General features: G+C 39.8%; 1 protein-coding gene across 7 annotated transcripts in view; it reads right to left on the reverse strand.

Annotated features, from left to right (window-relative positions):
• The window catches only part of LOC102396719 (zinc finger protein 585A), a 54354-nt gene that overhangs the window by 16933 nt on the left and 23963 nt on the right, over positions 1–13458 (reverse strand). The window contains exons 1-3 of one of the 7 annotated variants that reach the window (XM_025269834.2): positions 7344–9907; positions 5786–5927; positions 14–59 (exon numbers count right to left, since the gene is read on the reverse strand). The exons of 1 other annotated variant lie outside the window; for it this stretch is intronic. In XM_025269834.2, the coding sequence (XP_025125619.1) occupies positions 14–28 (15 nt within the window). In that variant the 5' untranslated portion in view covers positions 29–59; positions 5786–5927; positions 7344–9907. 5 more of the 7 variants (XM_025269830.2, XM_025269832.2, XM_025269833.2 and 2 more) reach the window with 5 other exon arrangements.

The raw sequence follows: 13458 nt of genomic DNA on the forward strand, positions 1-13458 counted from the left end.
ATATCGCACTTACCTGGTACTCAATCATTTTCTGTTGTTCTTGGGAAAAGATCTGCAGCCTGTGAAGATGGGGGTGGGGAGGAGAATGGAGAAAGAGAACAGAGCTGTGAGGGACCAGACTTGTTTCAGAACTTGCAAATTCCCTATGTAAATCTTGGACAAAAACCCATGCTTTACATCATTGTAGTAGAGGGAAAAAAGGGTGCCATTCAACTTAGAATGTGGATACATACAACAGACTTTCCAGGAAACAAAAGTTGCTACCAAGTAAGAACTGAAAGGGATTAAAAAACAAACTCCTTAAAATTTAAACACCTGGCCCCAAGTATATTCTGGAAAAGGGGCTTCTATACCTGTTATGAAAATATTACAAAAGGAACTCAAAGCAAAGTAAAATAACTGTGCAACATTAATAAAACTAATGGTTATTTAAACGGTGGTGCAAACAATTACTGAAAGGTTAAACTTTGTTATTCATCCAGCAGATTATTAAGGGCTGCCATTAAAAACAAACAAAAAAACTTTTTCCCCACCATTCTGTGTGGCTTGCAAGACCTTAGTTCTCTGACCAGGGATTGAACCCAGGCAATGAAAGTACCAAGTCCTAACCACTGGACTGCAAGGAAATTCCCTAAAAAATCATTTTTAACAGATGAGAGCAAACAATTGTTACTTTTAATTAAGATGTTTAATTAAAGAAATAACTATAAGGCTTAAATCATTTAAAAAAGTGAACCATAGTTTAAGAGTATAAGTAAATTCTTTGAATGTCTAATGTCAGAACTATATTAAAATTATCAATAGGATAATTCACAATTTTTTAATTTTTTTAAAAATTTATTTATTTATTTTGGTGCTTCACACAGCATGTGAGATCTTAGTTCCCAGACCAGGGATCAAACCTATGCCCCGTGCAGTGGAAGCAAGGAGTCAACCACTAAACCACTAGGAAAGTCCCAGTTTCCTCTTGACTTGATAAGGTTTGCTAGTGGTTTAATCTAAATTACTGATTTTTTAAAAAAAAAATCAGATTTATCAGTTATCCCTTTTTCCTTTTTTAACTGATTAATTTCTCCTTTTGTATCTGCTGATGTCTTCCATTTTTCATGTGTATTTTCTAATTTCTGTGACTAAATATTTAATCAAGACAGAAAATTAAACCACAGAAAACTACCCACAGCTTGGCAAAACTCAACTGAAGAAACTATCCCACATAATCTCATCTGACCTTTTCCACCTTGATTTTTTAAAAAATACAATATGATTTATATAATTTACTGTCACAGAATCAACAAAACCACAACTTAGCTTTCACAACATGTATGGACCATTTCATCAGGTTTTGGCAGTTCTACTACATTTCTGACAGTCCATTTCTTTTCCTTCTCTTACTCCCAAATCCCTCTCTATGACAGCGCTTTAGAAATCTATCTGACCAAAGTGGGACCCTAGAGGTTTCCTGTCTATGTGGTCATTTGTCACATGATCTGACAACTCTTTCTCTGTAAACTGGTCAATCTCTCAAGATGTTTTCTTTGAGATTTAGAAGATCTGAGCTCTGGCTCATGATCTAACTCAACATTTAAAACAGATTGTAAGTTTCCAATCTTCTTGGAAGCTACACTTCCAAGAAGTGTAGCTTCTCTTTTTTTGTTTTTGTTTTTAAATATTTATTTATTTGTTTGGCTGCATCAGGTCTTAGTTGTGGCATGTGGGATCTCGCTAGCTGTGGCGCCTGGGCTTAGTTGCCCCGAGGCATGTGGGATTTTAGTTTCCCGAGTAGGGATTGAACTTGCATCCCCTGCATTGCAAGATGGATTCTTAACCACTGGACCACCCGGGAAGTCCCATAGCTTCTGTTTTATATATAACTAGGACACACTATTTTATTTATACCAATAAATACATGGGGGATAAAGGAAAGCTCTGACTAATCAATGTAGAAGAAAGGAACTAATCAATATAGAAGGAACTAGAAAAATCATCATTTGGCAACCATAACAGTGGTAACTGATTCAGGCAAGAGTCATTAAGAAAATACTAACACTAGTGAATGAGGGACTTTCCCTGTGGTCCAGTGGCTAAGGCTCCTCGTTCCCAATGCAGGGGGCCCAGGTTCGATCTCTGGTCAGGGAACTAAAAACTGAAAGATCCTGTGTGCCACAAGGTAGATCAAAGATCCTTCATGCTGCACTGAACCTGGTACAGCCAAATAAATAAATATTTTTTAAAAATACTAGCACTAGTAAATGAAAGTTTGAAGTTATTTACATGGTCTCAAAAAATGCCCCTGTAAGATACTTACTAACATAACTTTCTAGTGGACAACCCTGGTACATATAACCTTAACCAAATGATCAAGGTGAACATTACCACCAATATGACAAACCAACATCAGGCATCTCCTGATACAGGACACTGAGAACACACCACTGCTCCAGTAGCAATCATGAATGTACATGACTCTAGACATGAGGAAAATCAGAAAAATTCAATTGATGGGCATCTTATAAAAATAACTGGCTTGTACTCCTCAAAACATCAAGGTCAAAAGAGGCAAAAAATGACTGAGAAAATATTTCAAATTAAAGGAGTCTAAAGAGATATGACCGGAGAAGGCAATGGCACTCTACTCTAATACTCTTGCCTGGAAAATCCCATGGATGGAGGAGCCTGGTAGGCTGCAATCCATGGGGTTGCTAAGAGTCAGACATGACTGAGCGACTTCACTTTCACTTTTTACTTTCATGCATTGGAGAAGGAAATGGCAACCCACTCCAGTGTTCTTGCCTGGAGAATCCCAGGGACGGAGGAGCCTGGTTGGCTGCCGTCTATGGGGTCACACAGAGTCGGACACGACTGAAGTGACTTAGCAGCAGCAGCAGCAGCAAAGAGATATGACAACTAAATGCAACATGTATACCTGGATTATATTCCTGGACCAGAAAAGAAAATGTTATAAAGGATATTATTGGACAATTAAAGAAATCTAAATAACGTCTATGGATGAGACTGCTGTAAACAAAGAATGTTGTTCACCGTTTCAGTTCTACAAGTATTAAGTCACTAGCCACTGCCAGTGCCTACCAACGATATGCCCTGAGGGAAAAAACAGGAGGCACTCTGTGCTTCGGATGAAGGGCACCTAGATAGCTAAGATGCATATCTAAGAAGAATTTCAAGGACCCCAGATTGCTCCATCTTCTAAACACAGAAAAGCACTAAAATTATGAGATGTCTCTTCTTTGTGATTAGCAGTCATCTTTTCATGCTTGACTACATGATTTCCCAGTCCCCCTTCCCCAAATCATGTTTATATATATATTGGCTTCTCCTCTACCTCTTCAGAGCAATTCCTCAGAGCTATTTGAGAGGCTGTCTCCTGGGCTATAGTGCTTAGCTATAGTGCTTATAGGTAAGACTGAATAAAACTCAATTCACAGTTTTAATGTTGTGCGTTTTTTTTTTTCTTCACTTCATACTACTATAATAAAAATAATAATAATACTGCTTCAATGTTAACTTTCCTGCTCTTGATAATTATCTTGTGATCATAGAATAAAATGTTCTTGTACTCAGGAAATTTACATTAGGGGTAAAGGGACATCATGTCAACAGCTTATTATCAAATGGCAGGCAGGCAACCTCGTGGAGGTTCTTTTTTTTTTTTTTTGACCATGCCCCATGGCTTGTGGGACCTTAGTTACCCAAACAGGGATCCAACCCAGGGCACAGCGGTGAAAGTGCCAAAAAAAACCACTGGACCACCAGGGAATTCCCTGGAAGTTCTTAGCCTTATTCAGGTCACTGCAGCCAATGGTTAGTCTCCAAAGGCTAAGAGATTTTGACCAGGGGCTCTTAGGGCCCCCTCCAAATTACCTACAAAGAAGAACCAGCCTTAACCTGTTAACTTCATTAACAGGATTCTGACTCCAAATCTACTCCAAACCAGAGGATCCACTTAAACGTTCATGTGTTTGGATCCCAAAGGAAATAACAGAAAACAAGCAATCTCAAATGGCCAAGTAGGGCAATAGAATAAAATTTTGTCCTGGTGTGTCTGGTTTCAGAATTTCAAGACAAAACTTCCACATTGTATGAATGTTTTGGCTTCAAATAATTTCTATGATTCCATTTAACTCAAGTTCAAAAACAGGTAAAACTAATCCATTGAATTAGACCCAGGGTGGCAGTGGGTATTGACTGAGAAGGAAGGCTTCAGGGTGCTAGAAATGATGGATATCTTCCCAGATTTTTTTTTTGGCTGTGTTTTGGGGCATGCAGGTGTCTTAATTCCCCAACCAGGGTTTGAACCCAGGCCCTCTACAGTGGAAGCGTGGAGTCTTAACCACTGGACCACGAGGGAAGTCCCTGAAGTGATGCATATCTTGATCTAGGTTGTGTTTACACAGTTCTCTGAAATGTAAAAATTCACTGAGCTGTAGCTTTAACATAAGAATACTTGACTGACTGTGTGTTATGCCTGGAAATAATCTGGAGAAAATGTTTGTTGCCTAAAAAAAATGCAACAATCTGGATTCAAACTTAAAAAAAATTTTTCACATGAGTCACTTACTGCCACCCCATCAGGTATGAATATTCCTTTTAATTAGAGTTCAAAGACAGACAAAATTAATCTGTTATGTAAGAACTGGAAAATGGTTCCCCATGGTAGGGTAGCAATGGGGAACGGGTATCATAGAGCTTTCAGGGTGTTATAATGTTCTGTTTTCTGATCTGAGCACATTACCCAGAGGTTGTTCCCTTTGTGACAGACAATTCATTGAGCTGAATGTATATTATTATATGTATTTTATATCTCAATTTAAAAAATTATGTTAAAAACTTAAAAAAAGTATTTGCTCCCAAACCTGGCACTAGGCATAGCATAGGTGAAGGAAAAGAGCAACAAGAAAAAGAAAATGTCCCAACTCCTTACCCATACACATGCGTGCTGAGTCACAGAAACTACCTGTTTTGGATTCTGTGCATGTAAAAAGCAGGGGCTATCTGCTCTAAAAATGAAAGCTTGACACTGATGGCTTCTGAAAGATGTTACCTGCCTTATCTCTTAACTTCCTTTGTTGCTTAAGATGATATACTCATGTTTTGTCTAAAGACTACAGAAGGATTGATTGTAACATTTATAAAAACACATACTGTTTCAGCATCTCACCCTTTTATCAAGCTAATGGTTAAAATCTTATTTCCATTACATCTGTGATTTTGTCTCAGTCCATCTTATTCACCATTAGCTTGATTTTAAGTTCGGTGAAGAACAGTTTCTACAAGTAGCTTTAACTTTTGTCTTTGTGGTTGGTTGTTACTGTGCTTTTATGTTTACTGAATTGTTCTACCAGAATTTTATAAGGCACTGATTCACGGAAGTCAAATGTGCCATGCCTAAAAAAACCTCCACAGAACAAGGCAAAAATATTCTTAGAACACAGTAACTTCCAGGTCCAGTTTCTTTTCCCTCCATAATTCATATTTTCCCCAGCCTTATAAAAATATAATAGGCAGATAATATTGTGTAAGTTTAAGGTGTACAATGCCCTGATCTAATACATGTATACATTGCAAAATGATTACCACAGTAGGATTAGTTAACATCTTCATAATTACCTCACAGAATTACCTTTCTTTTCCTTTCTTTTTTTTTTTTTTTTTTTTTTGGTGTGGTAAGAACATTATTTTTAAGTTAATCCCAGATTAAAATAATTTCCAAATGTTCTGAAGGTTTGCTCCTTCCACAAAATCTTTTACATTAGACTTAGGTACTTACTCAGTAAATTCTTTGTTTTCTAACCACAGGCAAAGTTACATCCATCCTAGCTGCCATGGAGTCAGAATAGATTTTTAGAAACCAGGTTCACTCTTAAGATGCTGTCACAGATGGACATCTCATTAGATTTTCTAGAAAGAACCTTAAAGGAAATATTAGGAGAAATATGCATTAAATCCTTGGCAAAAGCAACAGAAGCCCCATCTTAAATAACATGTTACTTTAGCTCATTTTAGAGTACTTTCATTAATGTAGGGAACAAAAAAAAAAAAAAAGGGAGAAGGAAGTTTATTTTTGTTTTTCTTTTTTGCTTGTTTTTTTTTGTTTTTTTGTTTGTTTGTTTGTTTGTTTGGCTGCTCTGATTGGCTTGCAGGATCTTAGTTCCCCAAACAGGGATTGAAATGGGACCTCAGCAATGAACTTAGGGAGTCCAAACCACTGAAAGGCCAGGGAATTCTTGGAGAGGGAGGTTTCAAAAATAGTTTGAGGTGGGCTTTAGCCTTCACAACTTAATGGAACTGGCTGGTAATTAGTTGGGGAATATCACTGTGCGAGGTGCAGCCTCAATTCCTTGCCTCTCCCATTCCCAACTTTTGCATTTGGCAAGCCCCAGCATCAACCGGCAGTAAGCCTCTTAATCACAGACGTAGCCGGTGTCTCCAATATACAATTCTCAGTGCCCCTTGTGGTCACAGATACCCCCGAATGTCCAAATATGACTATCAAAGACCACTAGTCAATGACTACAAAACTCACCGATCCACTCCGATTGCGGAACAGTGAATTAGGCAGATCTCTGATGGCAAACCCACACTGATCGCCAGTGATATCCCAATGACTGGGAACCAATCACTGACTCTCACTGTCCCACCTCCCCCCACAATTACTGACCGTCCCAAAGCACTAACCCCCTCCTCCACTGATCCCGCTATTCCCCATACTCTGATCTACACAAGTCGGGTCACTGATATCTTCAGATTCCTCTCCAGCGATGATCTAAAGGGAGTCTCCATCACTGATTGCCTAAAGCGTTTCTCCAAACATTGATCCTCACTGACCACCCTCAGTGAGGATGAACCTCGAAGTTTCCACAATCACCAGCTTCAGGTACCCAAACAGAACTTAGAACCTCCAGTCACTGACCCCTCAGGCTTCTGATCACTGAGTCCTAACGCCGATCAAATCAGCGTCTTCGAAGAAACTCATTTGTCAAGACAGTTGAAGATCACTATAAACTGACTTCCACGCATTCTGTCAGTCAAGAACGCTAGTTTATTGATTTCTACATACTCCCAATCCATCTTCTTCACAGACACTAACGCTGATTCCCATAAACCCGCCACCACAGACTCTCTCCCAAGAGGCTCAGACGCCCAATCACTTAACCCTTCAGTCCCCTCAGTCTCTGACCCTTACGGGTATCCATGACTGACCCAGTCGGGCCACCGTAGTCGTCTGATCGCCATCCTACACACGTCTTGAATTTTGACTATTTCTCACATTGATCTTTCCCATTTTCCCCGCATCCGCGCCCATAACCTGAAATTGACTGCCGTACCACGCTGCCTCTCCACGGTATGAGCTCTTCCCAAAACGAGTGGCCGTGCGCAGACTCAGTCGCATCTTTGAGGCTGGCTGCCGCCACCTGGCATCTTTCCAGAGAACAGGATTCTGGGTTTCTGAATGTCAACGGCAGGTATTATGGCTGCGCGCACTAGCCAACCGCTTGCAGGGGGCGGCCATGTTTGAATCGGTACCGTACAGCGGATGACTAGACCCTTTGTTAGGCGATTAGGCTATTTTAGGGCGGGAAGAAGCAAGTGTTTCTGGGTCCCTAAACACAGATATCACTGCTGCTTTTAGCATCTCAGAAGCTCAAATCTCCTGAGGTCACTATAGCGGCTCCCTGACTGGGAAATTAAGATTTCGTTGTCTCCAGTAGGGCAGTGAGGTAAGATGGCCGCGTACGTGTTATACAGCTTAAAATGCGGTGTGTGCGGCCATCTCCCAGGAGGAACGTCCGTAAAGCAAGGTACAACTTTGTCTGGGCCAGCTTTGTTTGTTGATGAACAGCGGAAGAAAGAAGCGTTTCTCTTGGGGAGCCTGAGGCCCCTGGAGGAAGAGGAGTCTTTACTAGGGGGGCGGCTCAGCAAGAAAGGGCAGGTACCAGGTTCTTCGCCGGTTATTGAAAGAATACGTGAAGAGCCGGTTCTTTGTCATAGGTGGCTTTACTCTATTCACACTAAAAATAAAATACCCAGTTATTTTACCAGAAAATGGGTTTATTCTGGAAACTGCAATGGGTTTATTGCAGGGAACTGCAATTCCAGACAAGCAAGCTACAGTAAAACTCATAGGCAAGTCCAACAAACGAGGAAAAGAAACTTAATTTTGTAAAGAAAAGGGAAGGTATTTGGAGGGGGCTCTGCACATCACAGGAATTGTTTTGGAACATCTCTCGAAATGACTGGTTTGTCCTATGAAAATAGCTTTTTAAAAAATAAACCCATAATTCTATTTGGTGGTCAAAACAAGTGGTGTAACATCTGACTTCTAAAATGACTCCTGGACTTCCCTGGTGGTCCAGAGATTAAGAATCTGCCTGCATTAGCAGGGAACACCGGTCAGTCCCTGGTCCAGGAAGATTCCACATGCTTTGGGGCAACTAAGCCCTCATGCCACAAACTACTGAAGTTCATGCACCCTAGGACCTATGCTCTGTAACAAGAACATATGAGAAGCCTACGAACCACAACTAGAGAGTAGCTTTTGCTTGCTGCAACTAGAGAAAGCCTGCATGCAGCAACGAAGACCCAGCAAACAAAAAATAATTTAAAATAAAGTAAAAATAAAATGAAAATGACTCCCAACAATTCCTATCCCCTGGTATTTACACCCTGTGTAGCCCCCTTCCATGTTGTACCAAGGCAGATCAGTGAGGTTGATAGTATACAGTAGAAGTGAGAGTAAGTTGTAAATGACACCCCAGCTTCTGACTTGGAAGTGTTCATGCTTTTTCTCTCAAATAACTTACTCTGAGAGAAGTTAGTTGCCATGTCATTGAGGACACTGAGACAGACTATGAACAGGCCCATGTAGCAAGGAGCTGAGATATCCTGCTAAAAGTCAAGGAGGAACTGAGGTCGTCTTGTATCAAGTGGGTCACCTTGGAAACAAATACTGTACCCTAATTAAGCCTTGAGATGACTGCAGCCCCCATCAGTACACAGACTGCTACCACATGAGGGACTCAGAAACACCCAGCTAGCAGCTTGCATATCCTTGACTGTCATAAATATTTGTTTTTAGCCACTGAGTTTGGGAGTAATTTGTTATTCAGCAGTAGTTAATTTGGATACTTTTGGTAAAAATGCTCTAAGTGATCTCTCTGGATTTCTTGAACAAGCTCCTAAACTTGTGATTGTTCTATCAAATCAGAGAGGATTTTAGCCATTTCTTCACTTATAACAGAGAAATTAAAGGTTCTGCTAGATATTTAAAATTTAACAAAGAGTTTAAGAGTCTTGCTTCATTTGAATTAATACAAGTGGGTTTATGTGACACTTTAGAAATAATTACAGTAATTAACAAAAATGACCATTTAGAGAGTGCCTGTGACATGCCTGGCCTGTCACTGGCCTTCTCACTTCAAGGGCTACCCTCATTCTAGCACCAGTCATAAAGGCAAAAGGAAAGAGAGTCTTGGAGTGTCTTATGCTTGGAATTAAATGCTCTGCCTCAGAAATGACACAAGTCATTTCCTCTCACTACTAATTGAGTAGTCACCCAACCACATGAAATACAATCTTAGCATAAGCTTGGAATGGGGAGAGCTAGAAATATTTAAGATCCCCTGGAGAAGGAAATGGAAACACACTCCAGCATTCTTGCCTGGGAAATCCAATGGACAGAGGAGCCTGGCAGGCTACAGTCCGTGGCATTGCAAAGAGTCAAACACTAGTTAGTGACTAAACCACCCACCACAAACTTCAGGATATCCACAAACACCATGAGAACAGTGTTATCATCACCATCCTAAAGAAAATGCAGTATAGAGATGAGGTGACCAATCCATAATCTTTCAGTTAATAAGTAAAAAAGAAGGACTCAGAGCCAGGTATGTCTATTTTATACAAAGGTAAAGGATCATCACAGGCTTCCCAGGTAACACAGTGGTAAAGAATCTACCTGCCAGTGCAGGAGATGCAGGTTTGATCCCTGGGTCGAAAAGATCCCCTGGAGAAGGAAAGGGCAACCCACTCCAGTATTCTCGCCTGGGAAATCCCATAAGACAGAAGAGCCTAGTGGGCTACATCCATGGGGTTGCAAGAGAGTCAGACAATGGCTTAGTGACTAAACAACAACAAAGATCATTACCATTATTGTTAAAATTTTTTTGTTACTGTTAAATTTTGCTTCAACATATCTAAGGCACTGAATTAGGGAACAAAGAGAGGCCTGAGGTCTCCGATAAAATAAAGAATACTCAAGATGGTGTGGCCTGGTGGGGGAAAGGAATACACAAGAAAATGGGTAAAAAGAGTGTTTAAAAAAAGAGTATACACTGTAGGATTCAATTTATGTGAAGCTCAAGAACAGGCAAAACAAATCTACTGAGTTATAAATCAGAAAGCAGTTGACTCTAGTAACTATTGACTCCGAAGAGAATCTCTTGGGGTGATGAAAATGTTCTTGTTTAGGGTGGAAGTTTCAAGAGTCTGTATAATTGTCAGGACTCATCAAAGTAAACACTTATGATTTGTGCATTTATTATATGTAAATTGTACCTTAACTTTTTGAAGCCAAAAAGTGTTCAGGGTTTTGAGAGATCATGTTAGTAGGGAAAAGAGAGAGATGTGAAAGAACTGACAGAACTTTACCCTAGTTTGTGGAAAGATGAGGCCCTGGTGAGACCATCACAGAACTTATGGCTTATGATAGTGCCCTCTCTAGAGGCCCAGACAGAGCCATTAGAGAAAGGAGTCTCCAAGGATTCGTGGTTTGGCAAATTAAAGGCTCTGGGCTAACCTAGCTTGCAATGACCATCAGCTCTTATTTATTCCCTAGGCTGATAAGTCTCAGCCTGTTGAACCAGATATGGTGACCTTCTACACTGTCATCATTTAAAGGGATGCCAGGCCCCAAGTTTGGCATAAAAGGAGACATAGCCCTTCCCTAATCTGGAGCAGAAAGAACTATGCCTTGGCCTGAGCAGAAATAGGCCTTTGCCCTTGCACGAGTGAAGACTGTTCTGGATCTAGGGTGGAATGTGACCTGTTTCCTGGATCAAGATAGATCTTGAGAGTAGCCTGGCATGAGCGAAGACCACACCCCATCCTGTCCTGTCTTGAGTCAAGGGTGTTGGTGGTGGCAGTAATTGGTGATACAAGTCTCAAAGTATAATTTTCAAAAAGTTAGAACTTGTACAGATATTCATTTAACTTATTAATGAGGGAACTAGCAGGATTGGAGATTTGGTGCAAAGTAGATGTTCAAAGTAGTTTCAATCCCTAGGTTGGGAAGATCCACTCGAGTAGGAAATGGCAACCCACTCCAGTATTCTTGCCTAGAAGATTCCATGGACAGAGGAGCCTGGCAGGCTACAGTCCAAGGGGTTGCAAAGAGTCAGAAATGACAGCATAACACACACACACACACACACAAATAGGTATATAGTCAGTGGAATAAAGAATCTTGCAATAAGACTGCAAAGTTAGATAGATATAAAACTAATGTCCTATAGGGCAATAAAACCATAAGCTTGAAGGTTATCTTTTCTTCAGCGAATCAGTTTATATAGAACAAATATATGAAATGTACCAATTGCCAAGTTAACATTTTATCTATGTAGTCTGCATCCTACTTAGTAGTAAAAAGTGACCTAAACAAGGGTACATTCTACCAGAGCAGTGAGTTCTCAAACTGGTGAGAGTTTTAATCCCCAGGGAACATTAAGCAATCTTTGGAGACAGTTTAGGGGGAGGAGTGGATGCCATGGATGCTTTCAACCACACAGAGAACAACCTGGTACAACAGAGTTATTTGGGCCCAAATGCAAACAGTGCTGAGTTTAGGAAAACTTTCTCAAGAATGATTTATTAGACTTTGGGTGGGTTTGTTAGACCATGCTCTAGTATGACTTTGAAAAGGCACAAAGGGTGACACAGTATAGTTTCTGGGTTTTTGATAATTTTTCTTAACACAAAGTTGGGGAAGTGTTGATAATCATTGGATCTGGGTAATGAATACTTAATGAATGATTAATCTTTTCTCTCTCTCTCTCTCTCTCTCTTTTTTTGTATGTTTGCATAGCATCTTAGTTCTCTAACCAGGGACTGGGAATTGAACCTGGGACCATGGCAGTGAAAGTACTGAGTCTTAACCACTGAACCACCAGGGAACTCCCTAGGATGGGATTAAGTGCTAGTAAGAAAAAGTGAAGAGTTAAAATTGGACATATTTAAGAATGAAACAAAAATGGTCATATGCAGATGATGTCACTGGACAACAGGAATAAAAAGACCAAGAAGATCCAAGAATGAATTCATCCCACTCTATGTGAGGCATCCTGAAAGAGGATTTTGCATTGAAGCAGAAAGTAATTCTGGGACGTGCCTAGTGGCACAGTGGATAAGAATTCATCTGCCAGTGGAGGGGTCACAGGTTTGATCCAACCAACCCTCCTATCCTCTCTTTCCTCCCCACAAATTTAGTTCAATCTGTGTGGAGCACTTGGCCAACTTCAGTGCTATTGATATCATTCATCCATCCATTTAACAAACTTGTACTGAGTCTCTGCTTTGTGCTGGTGCCATGCTGGGTGCCTTGGACACAGCAGGAGGAAGACAAAGTCCTGACATCATGAGGGTTATGGTCCAGTGGGGAGGAAAGAATAATAAATCAGAAAAAGAAACACTTAATATTAGGTCAGAGGGTGGTACTTGCAGCACAAATACAGTACAAAATAGTGAGTGACCCCAAGAAGTGTGTTACTTCATACACAGTGCTGTGTGTGTAAACTCTCCAAACAAGGAGAGGACAGCAAGCTTCATGGAGAATGAGGAAGCAGAGTCTCAGAGAACACAGCCAGGCAAAGGCCCAAAGAGAAACAAGCTTCTGTGATGTTAAGAGCAGCCAGAATGGGCATGTTGATAGATAATAAAAATGGTGACCAGCTACAATTAAAGGGTTTTCCAACCCCATTCCCCTTTTATTATAACTTTACACTATAAACATTAAATGTAAACTTGTAAAAATACAAATAACCAAAATTGTATGTGAAAGACTGATATGCAAAATAGAAAAACTTACATATTCTAATATATAATCATATAGTACATATTATATGTCATATAAAATATTTTTATTGTAATAGGAATATACAATGATATTGCAGTGTACTATATTATATATGTTATAGTATTTAATGATATGCAATATAAAATTATAACTAATGTACAAATCTAATTATATATATTTATCATCTAATTTCTAATAAATAATCTTTTATCAAACATAATTTATCGTACAGTAAAACATAATACTTCTGAGAGTCATCCACGTTGGAGCTTGTGTCATAACTCAGCTGTATAGATGTACTATACTGTATTTAGTTATTCACCCATTGATGGACATTTAGGCTGTTTCCAATCTTTTGGTAATTATGAATGCAG

Source organism: Bubalus bubalis, chromosome 18, assembly GCF_019923935.1.
Source record: "Bubalus bubalis isolate 160015118507 breed Murrah chromosome 18, NDDB_SH_1, whole genome shotgun sequence".
Classification (NCBI taxonomy): Eukaryota; Metazoa; Chordata; class Mammalia; order Artiodactyla; family Bovidae; genus Bubalus; species Bubalus bubalis.